The 21,906-nt window shown below is 46.9% G+C and overlaps 1 protein-coding gene across 3 annotated transcripts in view; it reads left to right on the top strand.

The window, feature by feature from the left end:
• Positions 1 to 21,906, top strand: part of SH2D4A (SH2 domain containing 4A) — a 196,993-nt gene that overhangs the window by 69,429 nt on the left and 105,658 nt on the right. For all 3 annotated transcript variants that reach the window (XM_063919989.1, XM_063919991.1, XM_063919990.1), the window contains exon 3: positions 12,160 to 12,319. In XM_063919989.1, coding sequence (XP_063776059.1) covers positions 12,160 to 12,319 — 160 coding nt within the window. The remainder of the gene's footprint in view (positions 1 to 12,159; positions 12,320 to 21,906) is intronic.

The raw sequence follows: 21,906 nt of genomic DNA, 5'->3' as shown, positions 1-21,906 counted from the left end.
ACAAGTTTTACAGGCAATACTCGTACCCATAGTTTCCTCCAAGTGGACTTGATAACACTAGATATAATACAATAGCCACCCGCAATTACTGCTTTATCATCCACTTGCTTGAGGATTGGGACCCCACCATGTGCCAGAAGTGAGACGCTAATCCTGCACGCCAGGACACAGTCAAACAGCTTGCGGGGGAAAGAGTCTAGTGGAACATGGATATGTCACCAGGCCACGGTCCTACACGTTTCGTAATATGACTGCATCAGAGGGCTGACTTATCTGTATCACACGGATTCCCATGGGAGCCCTCACAGCTGCCCACAACCGTGTACACATTAGCAGCATCAACACATGCGCAGACTATCAAAGATCACTCAATTGCAAAAACAATGACCTAGCATACCATCAGGCCCATTTTTCCTAGTCCTGATGGGAGTTTAGACTACCTGTAAGCACAGTAACAGCACCAGTTTGATTCCTCCCTTGCAGGTCTTTTTCAAGGCTTATGTGCAAGGTCATTAAACAGAGGAGGGGGCCTGTGTGCAGTCTCCGGCTGGTCCCTCTCCTCTCCACGGCGCAGTAGGCTCTGGCATTGTGCCAGAGTCTAATGCCCTTGCGCAACAGCCATTTTGGCAGAGATTTTTGCAGCCCAAAGTGGGACTCTGGAATGATGAGTATTAAAACATGAGTGCAGTGTTTGTTGTGGGCCCCCTTGGACCCAGGGACTTGTGTGCATCGCACACATTGAACCCATTATAGAAATTCCATTGCTTATGGGGGAGGCTCCAAGCAGCAGCTTTGAGGCTATGGAATATTTGTTGAGTTTTAGCATGGAAAATAGAGGAACATTTAAACCAATCAAGTAAAAACATAGGCCAGTATTTACTAAAAATCCGAGTTTTGCCGATTTTGTGTTTTTCACAATCCGGGAATTTACTAAGCACCAATCTCGGCAGTGTCTGGTCTATTTGTAATGGTTTGAATGACAGCCTTCCGAAATACGAATGAATAGACCATCGGTCAAACGCGGCTGTTATTTCATAGAATACGGCCATTCACTATTCATTCGTATTTGGGTGTTAGTCTCTGAGTGCTCAAGTGCGGGTCTGTTTTTTTTTAATCGTTTAAAAAAGCAGCAAAAAAATAGACCTGCTTTTTCCAGTCGAGTTTGGATAACCATGCACGGATCAGTGAGATCTGTGCATGGTTATCTATGGGAAAGGGTGTGTTTAGTGTAAAATCAGTAAAAAAAATTGCGTGGGGTCCCCCCTCCTAAGCAAAACCAGCCTCGGGCTCTTTGAGCCGGTCCTGGTTTAAAAAATATGGGGGGGAAAATGACAGGGGTTCCCCCATATTTAATCAACCAGCACCGGGCTCTGCGCCTGGTCCTGGTTCCAAAAATACGGGGGACAAAAAGCGTAGGGGTCCCCCGTATTTCTGAAACCAGCACCGGGCTCCACTAGCTGGGGAGATAATGCCACAGCCGGAGGACACTTTGATATCGGTCCCTGCGGCCGTGCCATTAAAACCCCAACTAGTCACCCCTGGCCGGGGTAGCCTGGAGGAGTGGGGACCCCTTAAATCAAGGGGTCCCCCCCCTCCAGCCACCCAAGGGCCAGGGGTGCAGCCCGAGTCTGTCCCCCCCATCCAAGGGCGGCGGATGGGGGGCTGATAGCCTTGTTGAAAAAATGTGAATATTGTTTTTAGTAGCAGTACTACAAGTCCCAGCAAGCCTCCCCCGCAAGCTGGTACTTGGAGAACCACAAGTACCAGCATGCGGTGGAAAACCGGGCCCGCTGGTACCTGTAGTACTACTGCTAAAAAAATACCCCAATAAAAACAGGAGACACACACCTTGAAAGTATAAGTTTATCACATACATCCACACCTCCAAACATACATACTTACCTATGTTCACACGAGGGTCGGTCCTCTTCTCCATGTAGAATCCATGGGGTACCTGTGGAAAAAATTATACTCACATAATCCAGTGTAGATCGGTCCTCTTCTGTTCTCTGTATAATCCACGTCAGTGGCGGAACTAGCGAGCGGTGGGCCCAGGTGCGACAAAATGCTTTGGGCCCCCCACATCCCCCCCCCCACACCCCTGGAGAGGATCTGGTGAGGGGGACCTGCTCAGGGCCAGAGAAATGGATACCTAGCAACAGTGCCGTAACTAGACATTTTAGCACTGTGTGCAAGAAACGGCATCAGAGCCCCACCCCTGCATGCTAAACAGGGGCAGTGCGCGCCGTAGGCGCGCGCAAAAATACATAGTGGCGTGGCTTCGTGGGGAAGCGGTGTGGCCACAAAATAATACCAATTCATAAAACGGTACACAGTAGTCTCCATTATTCAAATTACGCCGCACAGTAGCACCACTACACCAGGTAGAGACCCTTTTACACCTTACAGCGGACAGATTCCTCTTTTTACACATTACAGCAGACAGCGTGCCCTTTTTACACATTACAGCAGACAGCGTGCCCTTTTTACACATAACGGCAGACAGCGTGCCCTTTTTACACATAACGGCAGACAGCGTGCCCTTTTTACACATAACGGCAGACAGCGTGCCCTTTTTACACATAACGGCAGACAGCGTGCCCTTTTTACACATAACGGCAGACAGCGTGCCCTTTTTACACATAACGGCAGACAGCGTGCCCTTTTTACACATAACGTCAGACCGCGTGCCCTTGTTACACATAGCGGCAGACAGCGTACACTTTTTACACATAACGGCAGACAGCGTGCCCTTGTTACACATTACGGCAGACAGCGTGCCCTTGTTACACATTACGGCAGACAGCGTCCCCTTTTTACACATAACGGCAGACAGCGTCCCCTTTTTACACATTACGGCAGACAGCGTGCCCTTGTTACACATTACGGCAGACAGCGTCCCCATTTTTACACATTACGGCAGGCAGATTCCCCATTTTTACACATTGCGGCAGGCAGATTACCCCTTTTTACACATAGCGGCAGGCAGATTACCCCTTTTTACACATAGCGGCAGGCAGTCCCCCATTTTTACACATTGCGGCAGGCTGATTCCCCCTTTTTACACATTACGTCAGGCAGTCCCCCCTTTTTACACATTGCGGCAGGCTGATTCCCCCTTTTTACACATTACGTCAGGCAGTCCCCCCTTTTTACACATTGTGGCAGGCTGATTCCCCTTTTTACACATAGCGGCAGGCAGTCCCCCATTTTTACAGATAGCGGCAGGCAGGCCCAAGAAAGAAAGAAAGAGAAAGAAAGAAAGAAAAAGAGAAAAAGAAAGAGAGAAGAATTATACTTACCCTCTCCACCGGCTCAGGCTCCTCGGTGCAGCCGCGTCAGACGATTCCTGGGCAGTAGAGGAGGTGGAGGACGGAGGTGAAGAAGGGAGCCGCAGCAGCGCTTTGTTACTGGTGGAGGCGCTACTGCTGCTGCCCCTCTGCTTTCCCTATAGGCTGTTCTCGGAAGACAGCCTATAGTGAAGCAGAGGGGCAGCAGCGCCTCCACCAGTAACAAAGCGCTGCTGCGGCTCCCTCCTTCACCTCCCTCCTCCTCCTCCCCCCGTCAGTGCCGCTGTTCCTCTCCTCTCCGGGCGGCTGTGCGCTGCGGGCAGCGGTTGCCCGCAGCGCACAGCGGCATGTAATGAGTCAGTTTGACTCATTACATGCTTGGGCCCCTGGACAGAGGCGGACCCCAGTGCAACGCACTGCTTGCACTGCCGGTAGTTCCGCCTCTGATCCACGTACTTGTCAAAAAAATAAAACGCAAACCCGACCACGCACTGAAAGGGGTCCCATGTTTACACATGGGACCCCTTTCCCCGACTGCCAGGACCCCCCCTGACTCCTGTCAAAGAGGGTCCCTTCAGCCAATCAGGGAGCGCCACGTCGTGGCACCCTCCTGATTGGCTGTGTGCTCCTGTAGTGTCTGTCAGGCAGCACACGGCAGTGATACAATGTAGCGCCTATGCGCTCCATTGTAACCAATGGTGGGAACTTTGTGGTCAGCGGTGAGGTTACCTGTAGTAGTACTACAGGTGCCAGCGGGCCCGGTTTTCCACCGCATGCTGGTACTTGTGGTTCTCCAAGTACCAGCTTGCGGGGGAGGCTTGCTGGGACTTGTAGTACTGCTACTAAAAACAATATTCAAATTTTTTCAACAAGGCTATCAGCCCCCCATCCGCCGCCCTTGGATGGGGGGGACAGTCTCGGGCTTCACCCCTGGCCCTTGGGTGGCTGGAGGGGGTGGACCCCTTGATTTAAGGGGTCCCCACTCCTCCAGGGTACCCCGGCCAAGGGTGACTAGTTGGGGATTTAATGGCACGGCCGCAGGGACCGATATCAAAGTGTCCCCCGGCTGTGGCATTTTCTCCCCAGCTAGTGGAGCCCGGTGCTGGTTTCAGAAATACGGGGGACCCCTACGCTGTTTGTCCCCTGTATTTTTGGAACCAGGACCAGGCGCAGAGCCCGGTGCTGGTTGTTTAAATATGGGGGAACCCCTGTCATTTTCCCCCCCATATTTTTTCAGCCAGGACCGGCTCCAAAGAGCCCGAGGCTGGTTATGATTAGGAGGGGGGACCCCACGCAATTTTTTTCAAGATTTTAAAGACTTTAATGAACTTTTTTAGGTACACAATGAAGCCCTGCACGGATCTCACAGATCCGGCCGGGTTTCCTTGTGTTTTTTCAGGCAGTGTTTTACTCATCACTCCCGAAAAAACTGCCTGATATTACGAATCACATCGACATCGGAAAAAACGATTGTGCAAAACTCAGCAGCTTAGTGAATGACCGTATCAGGATTCAAAAAGTTGCAGTAAAATGCACCCGATACCATTCGAGTTCAAACACCCTTCAAAACGGACAAAACACGAATATTAGTAAATAAACCCCATAGATTGTGTATAGTCACAGGTAATTGTTATGTCTCATAAAATTCTATTTACATTTTAATTAAGCTATTAAATGAAGTGAGACGACTGCACATGCATAAGCACTCACCAACCAATCACACTCTAAAGAACTATTTGTTATTGTGTCATTGGACCTGGTGAATCTAGCTGTCCATAGACTTGGTTTGTTCACCAATTTCAGATGGCTGCAATAGAGGTGTGTGAGCAAGAGAATCAGTCAGAAGCCACAGTTCTCTTTATTGTTTGTTTTCCCATCACTGATCCTGATCATTTTGCAGTGAAGTAGTGAAACACATGTGGCAACAGATATTGGCATGCGGCCTTCCCTTCAATCTACCTGTATAGTTTAAGTTGGAGTATGTACTACTGAGTTCATTCTGTGACAAATGCATGTAGTTTTTCTTATAATGATTACCTTGTGTACAGGACATGTGAAAACCAAACTGAAATCATTATTACACATAAACAGAAACACACCCCTACCACATTCCTCTCACATGTAGGCACACATTATTACAAATCTCACGTGCATGTATTAATAGCTCACATAAAAGACATGACGTCACGTGTACTGTATATTATATAAGGTGTACTGCATCAACTCCCTCCTGGCTTTTTAAGGTACATACTGTATGTTTCTACTGATGAGACATACTGTATGTACAATGGTTGTGTACTACTACCTTATGTACAGTATATGTATACTAATAATATTCATGCCTGGTTCTAGACCATGTGCACCTTCTCTTTGGTGCCTCCTGTTGCATGTTATACTGGGAATTGTATCGGGATCCTGGCGCTTGGGATGCCGGCAGTCAGAATACCGGCAACGGCATCCTAATGCTCAAACTTACTAGGTAAGTTTGTTACCTCTAGCCCTAAGCCTCCTTACCTGCAGCCTGACCCTAACCCAACCCTCCCAGGTGGTGCAAAACCTTAACTCCCCCTTCTCCTCGTTGCCTAAACCTAACTCTCCCTCCCCCACAGCCTAACCCTCCCCGGTGGTTGCTAACCCTAACCCTCCCTCCCCGCAGCCTAACCCTAACCTCCCTCCCATCCGCGGCTTACCTTTCTGCAGTTCCGGCAGACCTTTGTTCGGGATCCCGTTGCCGGCACTGCGATCTATGGGGGTAATTATGAGTTGATCGCAGCAGCAAGTTTGTTAGCAATTGGGCAAAACCATGTGCACTGCAGGGGGAGCAGATATAACATGTGCAGAGAGAGTTAGATTTAAGTGAGTTATATTGTTTCTGTGCAGGGTAAATACTGGCTGCTTTATTTTTACACTGCAATTTAGATTTCAGTTTGAATACACCCCACCCAAATCTAACTCTCTCTGCACATGTTATATCTGCCCCCCTGCAGTGCACTTTGTTTTGCCCAATTGCTAACAAACTTGCTGCTGCGATCAACTCAGAATTACCCCCTATGTCGGGATCCCAGCGTCGGTATTCCGAGCATTGTCTGGATTCCAGCTTTGGGATTCCGACTGCCGAGATCCCAAACACCAGGATCTTTACTGGACCCCGTTATACTGACCTTCATGTGAGAACATTGGGGGTCATTCCGAGTTGTTCGCTCGTTGCCGATTTTCGCTATATTGCGATTAGTCGCTTACTGCACATGCACAAGGTTCGCAGAGCGCATGCGCTTAGTTATTTTACACAAAATTAGGTATTTTACTCACGGCATAACAAAGCTTTTTCATCGTTCTGGTGATCGTAGTGTGATTGACAGGAAGTGAGTGTTTCTGGGCGGAACTGGCCGTTTTCTGGGAGTGTGTGAAAAACGCTGGCGTTTCTGGGAAAACGCGGGAGTGTCTGAAGAAACGGGGGAGTGTCTGGGCGAACGCTGGGTTTGTTTGTGACGTCAAACCAGGAACGAAACTGACTGAACTGATCGCAATGTAGGAATAAGTCTGAAGCTAATCAGAAACTACTAAGAAATTTCTATTCGCAATTCTGCTAATCTTTTGTTCGCAATTCTGCTATGCGAAGATACACTCCCAGAGGGTGGCGGCTTAGCATGTGCAATGCTGCTAAAAGCAGCTAGCCAGCGAACAATTCGGAATGAGGGCCATTGTGTATTGGAGAGCACCTGCATCATTGCAATTTCTTTTGATTGGGTAGTGCTGATATATATATATATCACACACACGCACACATATGAATGAATTTCCATTTCTTTGAATGCTATACATTTCATGGATCCTGAAGATTGGTATGCTAACCGCATACCATTTCATATGGATGGAGTAAATGGTTCTTCATTAATAGAAATCTCTGGTAGTGGAGCGCAGATCGTTTGATAAATACTTTCATCTTTCAGTATGAGATAGTGTAACACATGCTACTTTGGCAGGATATAGCTAATGTAAGAATAGACAATAATACACTCCCCTGTGTTGCTCAATATGCTGAATATTAGTTTATAGTAAACCCCCACTCAATAGTGTCACAAAAACCGATGTCTGTGTCTGATTATACTTTGTAATAATGATCCCAATAAGCTATTACCTGAAGATCAGTTCTAAAGAACAAGCTTCTTCCGTAACTATGAAGGAACAGTACTATTGAGGAAGCCAGGGTGGAAAGGGTGGAGGGCACATAGAAGAAGCCTGGAAGGAGATCCAATAGTAGAACCCGGGGAGAAGGCCTATAGAAGAAGCAGGGGAGAAAGTCCTATAGAGCCAGGGCGGGGTCTCACTTATGTGCTGCAAAACTAAAACCTGTGACTCTGTATAAACTTTATGGCTAGCATTGCCGCACAAGGGGGGTCATTCCGAGTTGTTCGCTCGCAAGCGGATTTTAGCAGATTTGCTCATGCTAAGCCGCCGCCTACTGGGAGTGAATCTTAGCATCTTAAAATTGCGAACGAAGTATTCGCAATATTGCGATTACACACCTCGTAGCAGTTTCTGAGTAGCTCCAGACTTACTCGGCATCTGCGATCATTTCAGTGCTTGTCGTTCCTGGTTTGACGTCACAAACACACCCAGCGTTCGCCCAGACACTCCCCCGTTTCTCCGGCCACTCCTGCGTTTTTTCCGGAAACGGTAGCGTTTTTTCCCACACGCCCATAAAACGGCCTGTTTCCGCCCAGTAACACCCATTTCCTGTCAATCACATTACGATCGCCAGAACGATGAAAATGCCGTGAGTAAAATTCCTAAGTGCATAGCAAATTTACTTGGCGCAGTCGCAGTGCGGACATTGCGCATGCGCATTAAGCGGAAAATCGCTGCGATGCGAAGATTTTTACCGAGCGAACAACTCGGAATGACCCCCAAGGTGCCTGATTATGATTTGGACACAATTAGCATTACTGCTGCATCATTGGACATAAACACTAATGTAGCAGAAGACGCCTAAGTAAATAGATGTCTCCCGCATGCACGTGTGATCTAGACGCAGCATTGAATCACTTGCATAAACATTGGCCATATATATAACCTGAGAGGCCAGGAAGCCTGCGTCAAAAGATGCAGACACTGGCTGTGGCCCACGTACAAAACAGGGTGACACGCCCCAATTTTGTTGAACTCTGCACAGTGCTGCCACCTCCCCACCTCTAATGGTTGCAAGCTGATTGGGGCATTGTGTGCGACGACATAAGGGTCCTACACATGCGCAGTGCATCCATCATCGGATTTGTGCGTAAACCATTGTGGATACAATGCAGCCTTTCTGAATGCTTTTTAAACCTTCAATGCTGCACTTACACCTAAAGTGGTGGTTATATTTGTTCACCAATTTCAGATGGCTGCAATAGAGGTGTGTGAGCAAGAGAATCAGTCAGAAGCCACAGTTTTCTTTATTGTTTGTTTTCCCATCACTGATCCTGATCATTTTGCAGTGAAGTAGTGAAACACATGTGGCAACAGATATTGGCATGCGGCCTTCCCTTCAATCTACTTGTATAGTTTAAGTTGGAGTATGTACTACTGTGTTCATTCTGTGACATCAGAGTCATTGCCCCACTGTATACTTGCCTACTCTCCCGGATTGGCAGAGAGGATCCCGAAAATCGCAGGCAAGTCTCCTACATACAGTTTACACCCCCGCACCCCCCACACGGTCTCACTCTTAACCTCTAAGCTGCCTGCTACTGGAAGGAAAATGGGGGGGGGGGGGGGGGGGGGGGGCGATGATGCGATGATGTTTAATCATAACATCATAGCCATGCCCCTCACATGACAATGCCATTATTGCAGGCATTGTAGAGGGAGGAGCGGGACCGCAATGACGTGATCGCATCTCCATGCCCCCTTTATCGCCCCCTTTTTGAAGCCTTGCCCTGTGTTGGGCGACCTGGCTGCTTCCTTCCGGAGTAGCCAAGTCAAAAGTTGACAAGTATGCCACTCTGTTCTTATTCGTAACTGTCTGTGACACTATTGAGAAAATCCCTGAGCTCATTCTGTGACATCAGAGTCACTAGGGAGATAACCTCAGTGTGCTCATTCTGTGACATCAGAGTCACTAGGGAGATAACCTCAGTGTGCTCATTCTGTGTCATCAGAGTCACTAGGGAGATAACCTCCGTGTGCTCATTCTGTGACATCAGAGTCACTAGGGAGATAACCTCAGTGTGCTCATTCTGTGTCATCAGAGTCACTAGGGAGATAACCTCAGTGTGCTCATTCTGTGTCATCAGAGTCACTAGGGAGATAACCTCAGTGTGCTCATTCTGTGACATCAGAGTCACTAGGGAGATAACCTCAGTGTGCTCATTCTGTGACATCAGAGTCACTAGGGAGATCATCGTCTTGGTGGCTCCTAAATGAGCCTTGTTGAATGTGAAAACTTGTGTATGTGCATGTTTCACAGACAAAGCTTGAGTCAGTCATTGTTTCATAAACCAGGTTCATTGCCAGTGATTTACTAACCATAGTTTACAAGAAGATTGAAATCTCCATTAGTCTGGAGCATTATGATATGAACTATGAACAAAATATTTGAACCATATTTGTTGACTTTAGGAAAACTTCCCTCCATTCCTGGAGGTGAGGTCAAATTGACACATGTAGGGTGCGTGGCAGTGTGATTTGTATAATCATGGCCCCACCTTCAGCAGAGCAATGCATCAAACAGCGGGAGGGCCATGCAGACACTATTTACAGCGCATCACATCAAGAACACGCCCACTGCTCTCCTAAGACTGGACTAAGTTTAAACTTTTTACTTGCTAAATTATTGTTCTTGTTTGGGCTTGATAACAGTACCTGACTGTATCTGACTCAATTTGTGAGATTATTGAACAACATTATATTAACAATTACACAATTTAATTTCTAGGAAAAATGCAAATACCAATAAACAGTTATTTGTAATGAATTCTGAATTCACCAAACCAATTTACTTAACTCCAATTACAGTTATCAAACATAACTCCTTAAATCCAGATTATTAGGCAAAATGTATAAATTATCAGGTTTTAGACCCGATAATTGCAAGTTTCTTATTGCAGCTATTCAAAAAGAAATTAGGTTTTGCTTGAATGTATTAATGTACACATGAAGGGACGGGCTCTGAAAGGAGCCTGTGTCTGCTATGTGTAAGAAGTGAAATAAATCTTATGTAATCATTTCACTTCTCTTTCGGACCCTGCGGTATATGTGCGATCTGCTGTCCGTGCATGGACAGTTCCCATTTTATAGGGGAGGTCTCCAAGTAATTTGAACAAAGTGTAGCCCATCAGCTACAGTGGCTAATACCATTTGAAAATGGCATTAGTTGCCTAGGCCATGCTCCAGAAGGGCAAAGGTTCGTGTTTCAGCCTAAGGGGGCTGCTTCTGCTGTCTGAAATATAGTTACATGGAATACACGTGGATCCTTAATAACTGCAGGTACCCACCGAAAACATCAAATATTGCTTAATAAATATACCTCTTAGTCATTAAAATATGAAATATAAAGAAATACTATGGTTGGTTTTGACATGTTTAGCATTGTGAAAGCACTTGTATTGTCTCCTTTTGTAAAGCAGATTGGACTATGCAGAGCCCTCTTCACCCTCTCTTTTCATTTGTTCATTTATTGTTTACCTTCTATGTCCTTGTCTTGTATATTCCCTATCCCTAGAGTCCATGCAGTAGCACAGTCTTATTTTAACACCCACCATCACCAAGGTACACCCTCCTGATCTCCACACAGTGCAGGACTGTGTGATTGTACTCCTGTCACCCACTGCCTCTCCCTGTTAACATTCCCTGTCACTCTGAGCCCCTCTCTGCCACCCACTGCTTCTCTCTGTCATGCTCTGCCCATCCCAGTCACCTTCTGGCTTGTGGCATATTATGCACTTGGGGTGGGTCAGAGGAGGGGGCCTAAAGTATATTTTCTGCATCTGTGCCCACCACTCATAAGTTTCACCACTGAGCAGGGGGGGGGGGGGTGGGGGGGGGGTGGCATGGCTTCAATAAGTGGGCAGCAAGGTGGCGGGTTTGTGCTGGCTCCGGGAGATTTGAACACTCTTCTGGGTGGCTGCTTCGGGAGAGTAGGCAAGTATGAAACTATGTTTAGAACTGCAGTGTTTCAGGGCTAGATGCATCATCACTTGGAGAGTGATAAAACTACCAGCCAACCAGCTCCTAATTGTAATTTTTAAAACAGGGCCTGTGACATGACAATTATACCCCTTTTACACTCGCAGGAAAGTTCATTCCCGGGAATGTGTCCCGGTATATTTGCCGGGACACATTCCCGGGAATGACCCTTTCACATTAGCGGGCTGACCTGGCATATTGCCGGGTCAGTGACGTCACCGCTGAGTCTCCCAGAGGCGGTGCTTGGAGATAATCTTCTCCAAGCACCGCCTCCTCCTATGAAGAGAACGGGTGCCGGGTCGCCTTGACCCGGTATACCTGTTTACACTGCCAGCTTCCCGGGACGGTCCCGGGTATAACCCTGGTCGAGACCTGGGATGAAATCCCGGGATGCTCGTCCCGGGAAATTGTCCCTGTACCCATTCACACTGAGAAAAATCCCGGGATGATGCGCGTTCACGTGCAATATCCCGGGATTTTTCTGCGAGTGTAAAAGGGGTATTAGTAGATGATTGACTGGTACTTTTTCTCTCTCCATTTTATCACTCTCCAAGCGATGATGCATCTAGCCCTAAATCATTTTTAAAAGCTGTTATTCTTAAATTTTGCTTGAATATTTACATGTACAATTCTATTTTGTTGTTCTTTAAGTAACAAAGGACTGGTGATCATACAGTATGTTTTGTTTTTGTGTATTTTCCAGCTTCTCAGAGAAATGTAAATTGGAATCTTGGCACAGATCAAGAAGTCTGGGTCTGGGTAATGGGAGAACATTCATCAGACAAACCGTATGATGTAATCTGTGATGAAATTATTGCAGAACAAGCGCGCAAGCAAGCAGAGAAAGAAGCAGAGGAACGGAGGTAACATTGTCTTTCTGGAGCTATGGCATTAAGGATTTGTCCTTTGACAGAACATGTTGTGTTGGATGTGACCCACCCAACGTAGCGATTTACTGTGTGGTTTACACCAAGATGACCACCGCTTAGCTACTAGAGGGACATCAGCTTCATCTGGGAGTGAGCAGAAGTTGGGTGATACAATCACCGATGGAGAGTGTGCAGAGCTAGACTTAGCTGGAAATGGAGGAGCAGAGGCCATAAAAGGGAGCAAGTTAGCTGTATGAGCAGTTAGTCAGTCCTACCTGGGTGTGTGGCTGCTGGAGCACTACTGCTAAGGAGCTGGGAAACATGGCAGTATATTGAGAGCGGGCTGTAGTAAGGAACAGGATGTGCATTTGGGGTGCAGTGGTCATGTGGAGCAGATGATAACGAACTAAAGAGGGGACACCCTCTTTAGTTATCATAGCTCTGCATCTCTCTTATAGCCCTGCATCTCTGTATCACAGCTCTGCATCTCTTTATCACAGCTCTGCATATCTCTCTTCTAGCTCTGCATCTCTGTATCACAGCTCTGCATCTCTTTATCACAGCTCTGCATCGCTCTCTTATAGCCCTGCATCTCTATCACAGCTCTGCATCTCTGTATCACAGCACTGCATCTCTTTATCACAGCACTGCATCTCTTTATCACAGCACCACAGCTCTGCATCTCTTTATCACAGCTCTGCATCTCTTTATCACAGCTCAGCAACTCTTTATCACAGCACTGCATCTCTTTATCACAGCTCTTCATCTCTTTATCACAGCTCTTCATCTCTTTATCACAGCCCTGCATCTCTTTATTTGTCACAGCTTTGCATCTTTCTTATACTGTAGCTGTGCATCTCTTTAACCCAACTCTGCATCTCTTGATTTATCACTGCTCTGCATCTCTATTTATCACTGCTCTGCATCTCTATTTATCACTGCTCTGCATCTCTATTTATCGCTGCTCTCACTCATTCCTCACACCTATGCAGCAATTCCTCCTCATAGTTTGAGGCTCTTATGCTGCCTCGGCCCTCCCTCATATAGGGCATCACACCCTCAGTTTAGTTTAGTCACGCTGCCTCTGCAGTGTTCCCTGCCTTTACTGGCTGCACGGGGGCTTCTGTATGTTGATACTCTTCTCCTCCTTAGTCATCATTTATGCTTTTTAAGCCTCCTCTCCATGACTGGTCTCATCCCCCCTCTTCGTATATGGGTCTGATTCTGAGTTGCATTCAAGTCACAATGTGTATGGCTCTCCCAGACTTCAGCATTGTGCATGTGTCAAAGATAGGAAACTTGGGTATCTGCACACAGATGGAGTGGTCTACTGCCGCTCGGGATCCCGGCAGCGGGGTGAGCGCAAAAGTGCCCATTGCGGGCACGGATGCTATTTATTCTCCCTCCAGGGGTATCGTGGACCCCCCAAGAGGGAAAAGAGTTGTCAGTAGCCGGTATGCTGACCGCCAGGATCCCGACAGCCGGCATATCAAGTGCCACCCAGATGGAGATCGATGGTGTTCAATCCATAGTTGGACCACACTATGGGCTAGCTGCATCATCGCTTGGAGAGTGATAAAATGGAAAGTGATAAACTACCAGCCAACCAGCTCCTAACTGTCATCTTTTAAACAGGGCCTGTGACATGGTAGTTAGCTGATGGGCTGGTGCCTTGTCTCTTTTCATTTTATCACTCTCCAAGCGATGATGCATCTAGCCCGATCTGTGAAATGGCATTTTCTGAGTGGTAACTATGTGGCGACCATGCACTCTCACAGGAGTCAGGGTGCCATGGGTGTATTGGCCGACTTCTATGCTCACAGAGAGGGAACGTTTGTTTTAGCGGGATCTTTGCACCCAGTGTGGAGCTAGTGTAAGACAGATACCAATTATGACAGCTGCGGCAGCGGATATAAGAACAGGCGGGATAGGGTCCCACATGCAGGCACACAGATTCTTGCATTTCCATAATGTAGTAAGCAGACAGAAAGTGGCCATGCATGTGTCCGACTCAGAATCACCCCATTGGTCAGTTGCCCCTGCTTTGTGTAGTATTTCCCTTTCACAATATGATTTGGGTACCCTCCTCTCAATTTAGGGTATCAGGGGACTTATACCTTCTTCCCAGGGACCCTAACTGAGATGTCTCTCTATGTTCTAACTGACAGGAATGATCACAGCTCTATATCTTACTCAACCCCCTTTTCTCTGACAGGACAAATTACATAATGGAAGATGTATCAAACCTTCCAGAGAAGATAAAGTAGAGAAGTTGCCCCCAGCAACCAGTCGGCTTGTTTCTATCATTTATCCAGCACCGTTTATAAAGTACAGAAACTAATTGGTTGCTTTGGGCAACTTCTCCACTTTATCTCTCTTGAAGTTTTGATACATCTCCCCTATAGAGCTGTATCACTCCTCACCTCTCTTCACTAACAGATCGCACTCACAGCACTGTATCACTCCGTCTGTTGTCACAGGGGGTGTTACATGTGCAGCATGTCTTTTTTTTTAATGTAGACTGTGCAATTTAGATTTCAGGACATATGAAATATTTAACTGTTTAGCATATTAGTGTGTGTGTGTGTGTGTGTGTGTGTGTGTGTGTGTGTGTGTGTGTGTGTGTGTGTGTGTGTGTACGCTTGTGTAGCATAGACAGGATTAAAAAATATATATCCTCAGATTTTCTCAGAGTTACAATGGAGGTAATTCTGAGTTGATCACAGCAGGAACTTTGGCCCTCATTCCGAGTTGTTCGCTCGCAAGCTGCTTTTAGCAGCTTTGCACACGCTAAGCCGCCGCCTACTGGGAGTGAATCTTAGCTTAGCAAAATTGCGAACGAAAGATTTGCAATATTGCGAAAAGACTTCTCTGTGCAGTTTCTGAGTAGCTCGAGACTTACTCTTACAGTGCGATCAGTTCAGCGCTTGTCGTTCCTGGTTTGACGTCACAAACACACCCAGCGTTCGCCCAGACACTCCTCCGTTTCTCCAGCCACTCCCGCGTTTTTCCCAGAAACTGTAGCGTTTTTTCAAACACTCCCATAAAACGGCCTGTTTCCGCCCAGAAACACCCACTTCCTGTCAATCACAATACGATCACCAGAACGAAGAAAAAACCTCGTAATGCCGTGAGTAAAATTCCTAACTGCATAGCAAATTTACTTGGCGCAGTCGCAGTGCGAACATTGCGCATGCGCAATTAGCGGAAAATCGCTGCGATGCGAAGAAAATTACCGAGCGAACAACTCGGAATGACCACCTTTGTTAGCAGTTGGGCAAAACCATGGGGGTAATTCCAAGTTGATCGCAGAAGGATTTTTGTTAGCAATTGGGCAAAACCATGTGCACTGCAGGGGAGGCAGATATAACACGTGCAGAGAGTTAAATTTGGGTGTGGTGTGTTCAATCTGCAATCTAAATTGCAGTGTAAAAATAAAGCAGCCAGTATTTACCCTGCACAGAAACAAAATAACCCACCCAAATCTAACTCTCTCTGCAAATGTTATATCTGCCCCCCAACCCCTGCAGTGCACATGGTTTTGCCCAACTGCTAACAAAGTTCTTGCGGCGATCATCTCAGAATTACCCCCAATATCCCCAAAGATTCACTTAAAAATGCCACTGACTGCAAGAAAGTCTGTAATAATTATACATGGTTTAAACAGAAAGCGGGCACAATGAAATGTGTACAGTAGATTAGTTTGCAATCCCTACCCATCCCCAATGTTTACCGTCACTTCACAACCCAGGTGCAGGAACTCAGTTGCTGGGATCCCCTTCAGAGAACACTTGTGCTCTCAATAGCAGTCTGCATCCAACGTTGACAACACTGTTTGTCTTTGTTTGGCTGTGTTCACTGTATATATGATGAAATTTTTGCTAATATTTAGTAGAAATAGCTCCAACAAAGTGCATGTGAATCAAAATAAGTAAACTAGGATTAAATAAACAGTTCTATAAACGGCATCGTTATGAAATACCCCCAATCCAAATCCCGACGGTCGAAATCCCGACAGCAATTGACCGGCGGTTGCAATCCCGACAAGTTCAAAATCCCGACATGGACAAAATACCAACATTTAAAATACCAACATGTACAATGCCGACAGGTCAAAATACCGACATGCAGTTTTCTTTGATTTTTTTTTGTATGTATGTCGACATAGGTTGACATGGACACCATATAAGTGTACCGGGTCCCCTCGCATGGCGAGTGCTTCAGGCACGGTGCCTCGCTGCGCTCGGCACACTATTATATTCCCCCTCCAGGTCCACTGGGATGGTAAAGTATGAACAAGTCGGTTTCAATGAAAAAAATCATGAAAAACTTATGTCGGCATTTTGACCTGTCGCCATTTTACATGTCGGTATTTTGTCCATGTCGAGATTTTGACCTTGTCGGGATTTTGATTGGAGGTAAATTGACTGCATCCCCTATAAACGGTCAAGCTAAGTTCTCATGCCGACTGGAATTAATTGTGTGCATCTACTACAAGTCATACTTGCCTACTCTCCCGGAAGCTGCGGGAGGCTCCCGTTTTTGGGGTAGCCCCCCGCACCCCCGGAAGAGTAGGCAGTTCCCAGTGATGCGGGCAGGATGGAGAGATACTCTCCCATGTTCGCGGGTCCGTGGAGTGGGGAAGGGGTTAAAGTGACATGAATCGTGTCATTTTAGACCCCGCCCCTTCCTGCGGACCTACGAATCGCGATGATTTCCAGGTGTGGGGGCGGGGCTTGTTGCTGTCACAGTCCGGCCCCGCCCCGCCCCCTGAAGTCTCATGCAGCGTCTCCTCTCCGGGCTTCTCCCGGAGAGGAGAAATTCAAAGTAGGCAAGTATGCTACAAGTACCGCAGTAAAACTTGGTAAACAGCCTTCCCCACATCCAAGATATGAGGAGGCCTCTACCTTTCATGTACTGGGTAATGTGAAAGATCCTTTATTACAGGCTGTTTGTAAGAATTAAATGTAAACTTCCCAAGCCTCACCTGCTGCTTCCTATCCATTAAAGAATGTACAATCCACTAATAAGTGGATACTAGAACCCCTAAACGGGTCAATTTAGAATAAAATATTCCCGCAACAATTGTGATGAACACTGAACTGAAGTCCACAAACAGGATCCACACATGGGTTACATACTATTTACTGGCAAACGGGATGCCGGCTGTCAAGATCCCAACAGCAGCATCCCACCAGAGTGCCGGCAGCGGGGCGAGCACTAAGAGTCCCCAAGAGCCACCAAGCCCGCAGCGGTACGAGCACTAAGAGTCCCCATGCGGGCTCTCTATGCTCGCCAAGCTGCGGGCTTGGTGGCTCGCTGCACTCGCCACGAGTTCTATTCTCATTCTATGGGTGTCGTGGACACCCAAGAGTGGGAATGTCCCCTGCGCCGGGATTCCGACTGTTGGGATTCCGGCATCGGTATCCTGACCACCGGGATCCCAACAGCCGGCAAATTGATTCCCACTTATATGTACCCAGCAGGTCAAGATGTTGTAATATATAATGCAGCCCCATATTGATTGCATCCTCTAATAACCTATTTGCCCAGTAAGCAAACTGCAAGGGGTCCAAGAGAAAACCTTCTGTATCCTTCAGATGGGTCAGCGCCAATCGCTCAAAAGTTTTCATGACCACTTATGTAAAGGCAACCAGTCTGTAATCATTTAGGGGTCTGTTCATGTAAGAATGCAATAGTTTGGTTTTACTTATCACCAAACATTGCATTCTTACAGGCAGCATTTTTTCATATACTTACCGCAATTCATTATCCTTTGCCGGCTTCCTGATGCGATGCGGTATCTAGACCCATCACGATCCTGTCTTCACGCCTCCTACCGCTGCTTGATTGGTGGTGCTGTTGATTCTGCGCATGCGCTCCGTAATCCCGGTCCCTCTTCTGCACATGCGCCGGCGGCTTCTGTCCAAGGTGAGACAGGTCATCTTAGCGGCGGAGGGTAGGGGCAGCGGGCAGTGCAGAGGAGGTGACCCGGCATATGTATGTGTCGGGTCACCTCAGCGGCGGAGTGACTGGGGGGCAAACAGGAGGTGGGAGCAATGCGTGGGGGAACTGTGACACTGGCCCAGGCAGTCAGGAGGAGGAGACCCAGCATATGCAAATGCATATTCCCTGGGCTCCTCTGATTGTCTCCTGTCACTGAAGGGGGCGAGGAGAAGGCAGGAGACAGATGTCTTCACTGCTCTTCTCCTGTACAAGCCTCCCTACGCCTGTCTGAGATGGCGATGAGGTTTTGCGAAGGGGAACGGAAAGCTGGGCTTTCCGTTCCTACATGAATTGTACTTCAGCCACAGAGCAGGGTTGCCGCTGGGGAAGTCAAAGACTTCTCCACGGTAACCCACTCTGTGAATTGCGGTAAGCAGAGAAAAGCCCTGTTTACCGCAAAACAGAGCTTTTCTCTGCTTCATGAATAGACCCTTTAGTCCTGTAATAGAGGATTTCTTAGGAACCAGAATAACTGTAGAGCCCTTAAAACAAGATGGAACCTCACGTGGTTCCAAAGATCTGTTAAGATCTGTTAAAAATATTTGAAAAAACAGAGTCCAAGGGGTCTATTCATGTAGAAAACGAAATCAGAATTGCTACTTATCACTATACATCGCATCGCTTCGATGCGATGTATAGCCGTGATAAGTAGCAATTCATGTATACTTACCCTTCCGACGATGCGCTGCGGTGTCTGGGGCTCCTGCGGTGAGGTCTTCTCCGGCGGTCCCTCCCTGCGATGCGCGGAGTCCAGCGACGGTCCCTTTGCGCATGCGCAGCTGGATGACCTCCCGGCAGGCCGCAGTGGTTGCTGGGAGGTCGGGGGGCGGAGCCAGCACGAGGTGCCGAGCAGCGATCAGGGAAGCATTGAGCTTCCCTGACGTCTCCGCACCGCAGTTCAGGTTACGCCGTCCTCAGATGGCGAACCTGAACTCCATGGAGAAGCGGAAAGCAGAGCTTTCCGCACCTTCATGAATCGCACTCACCATACAAAGGTATGGTGATGCGATTCAGGCACAGAGCGGGGGTACCGCTGGAGAAGTCAGAGACTTCTCCACGGTAACCGGCTCTGTGAATTGCGGTAAGCAGAGAAAAGCCCTGTTTACCGCAAAACAGGGCTTTTCTCTGCTACATGAATAGACCCCCAACTGTTCAGCACAGGATTTTTAAAATAGACGGTGACACACCATCCAGGGCAGATGCCTTACTGGACTGCAACCCTCTAAACAGCTTAACCATATTCGCTTTCTCCACCTTCAGCGCAGGCAAAATACTCGCAGAACAAGGTGAGGGAACTACAGAAGATTCCAACAATTGAACAAAATGATCAATAGTAGCAATTAAAGTAGGATCAGACTTTTCAGACATACAGTCAACAACATTTGTCTCGTCTGACAATTTCTGGCTCATAACAGCGTGGGTAGATGGTTTCCTGTAGTTGGTAGTAGCCTGCAGGCCTCTCCACGCTGCCACAGGATCATTCGCTGAAAAATAATTTAGCAGGTTATGGGTAAAGCACTTCTTTGCCACCCTAATTTCCTTAGTCTTTGTGTTCCACAAGGGACCTGCCAAAGCATAGCAGTAAACCATGGTTTATTATTATTATTAAAAACTCAAAAAGATTTAGTTGTCACACACACATCCTCACAAAAACTAATATGCAATACAAAGTCAAATCAGTAGCTGCGGACTCAAAAACACTCTAATCAGTCCAGTCAAAATAGTCCTGAAGATCCAACTTTGCCTCATTGGACCATCTCCTCACAGTTTAAATCACAGGCTTGACAGATCTCAATTCTGCTTATAAGTCGGGATCAAATGAATCAAACTATGATCTGACAGGCATAAAACTGCATGGGGACAGAGCAGTAAGTATCCTCTAGGGTGGTACAGCAATGATCCAAAGTACTTGCCTCCCTTTTTTGATACTTAATATGCTGTCTGTACTTTGGTAATAATCATTTTAAAAAAATGCACATACAAATATGGAAGAACATTCAGATCACACATGGCCATAAGAGTTATGAAAAAGGGCTTCACTCACCACAGTGTCTACATAATGTCACATTTTTACTGGTCACTGCACATTTAACATTTGTACACTGTAATTTTCATGAATTTAATCTACTAGCTTTTCCATGGTAATAATCAATAATCAGTAATAAAGTAATCTGACTGCATTATGTTTTGTTTTGATCGACAGTCAATAAATCCACTGATGGCTGGTAAGTTTCGTCACATGAGATTCCCTTGTAGTTTTACAGTTGCTCAGACTACATTATGACTACAATTGAGAGGCAAGTAGATTAAAGTTATGCTGGCCATACACTAGTACGATATCGCGTACGAATGTATGCTTTAGACTAGTGATGAGCGGGTTCGGTTCCTCGGGATCCGAATCCCCCCGAACTTCACCCATTTTACACGGTACCGAGGCAGACCCGAATCTTCCCGCCTTGCTCGGTTAACCCAAACGCGCCCGAACGTCATCATCCCACTGTCGGATTCTCGCGAGATTCGTATTCTATATAAGGAGCCGCGCGTCGCCGCCATTTTCACTCCTGCTTTGGAGATGATAGCGAGAGGACGTAGCTGCGTTCTCTCAGTTCTGTGTTCAGTGTGCTGCAAATATCTGCTCAGTGTGCTGCAAATATCTGTGCTCAGTGTGCTTGCAAATATCTGTGCTCAGTGTGCTGAAAATATCTACGTTCTCTGCCTGAAAAACGTTCCATATCTGTGCTGCATTGTAGTATATAGTAGGAGGACAGTGCAGAATGTTGCTGTGACCACCAGTATATATATATATATATATATATATATATAGCAGTACGGTACAGTAGTCCACTGCTCTACCTCTGTGTCGTCAAGTATACTATGCATCCATACCTGTGCTGCATTTTAGTTGTGCGCAGTATATAGTAGAAGGGTACAGTGCAGAATGTTGCTGTGACCACCAGTATATATATATAGCAGTACGGTACAGTAGTCCACTGCTCTACCTCTGTGTCGTCAAGTATACTATGCATCCATACCTGTGCTGCATTTTAGTTGTGTGCAGTATATAGTAGGAGGGGACAGTGCAGAATGTTGCTGTGACCAGGGCCGGCAACAGAAATTTTGGGGCCCGGTACACTGATATCTCTGTGGGCCCCCTCCAGGCCACTACTGTCACTGCCACTAATGTCACTACCATGTAGAGAAGTTCTATTCCAAGTTCAGATAGTGCTAGCCGTGTGCTCAGCAGTAGTGCAGTATATTTTTATTACACTGCATATTGTATAAAACAGATAATATTTGCTATGCAATGTAATAAAAATACGACTGAGCACCCAGAACAGTGGGCCCAAAATCTGCACCTTTGTACACACGGGGATATCGAGACAGGTGACCTGGTGGCATGGGGCAGTGGTGGGTCCCCAAGGCCGTTTCTAGACAGTATTGCTCGCAGTGAGAGCAATATAAATGCCCCCCGCAGAGTGAGGTCATGCTGCAAAAAGGGTGTGTGGATTAACTGCTAGGGGCATAGCCAAAAAAGTCTTTGAGAATTACTTTAATGGAGGACAGTATGGGTGAGC

The sequence above is a fragment of the Pseudophryne corroboree genome, chromosome 1 (assembly GCF_028390025.1).
Source record: "Pseudophryne corroboree isolate aPseCor3 chromosome 1, aPseCor3.hap2, whole genome shotgun sequence".
Taxonomy (NCBI): Eukaryota; Metazoa; Chordata; class Amphibia; order Anura; family Myobatrachidae; genus Pseudophryne; species Pseudophryne corroboree.
This window is presented reverse-complemented; position numbering and strand designations above follow the sequence as displayed.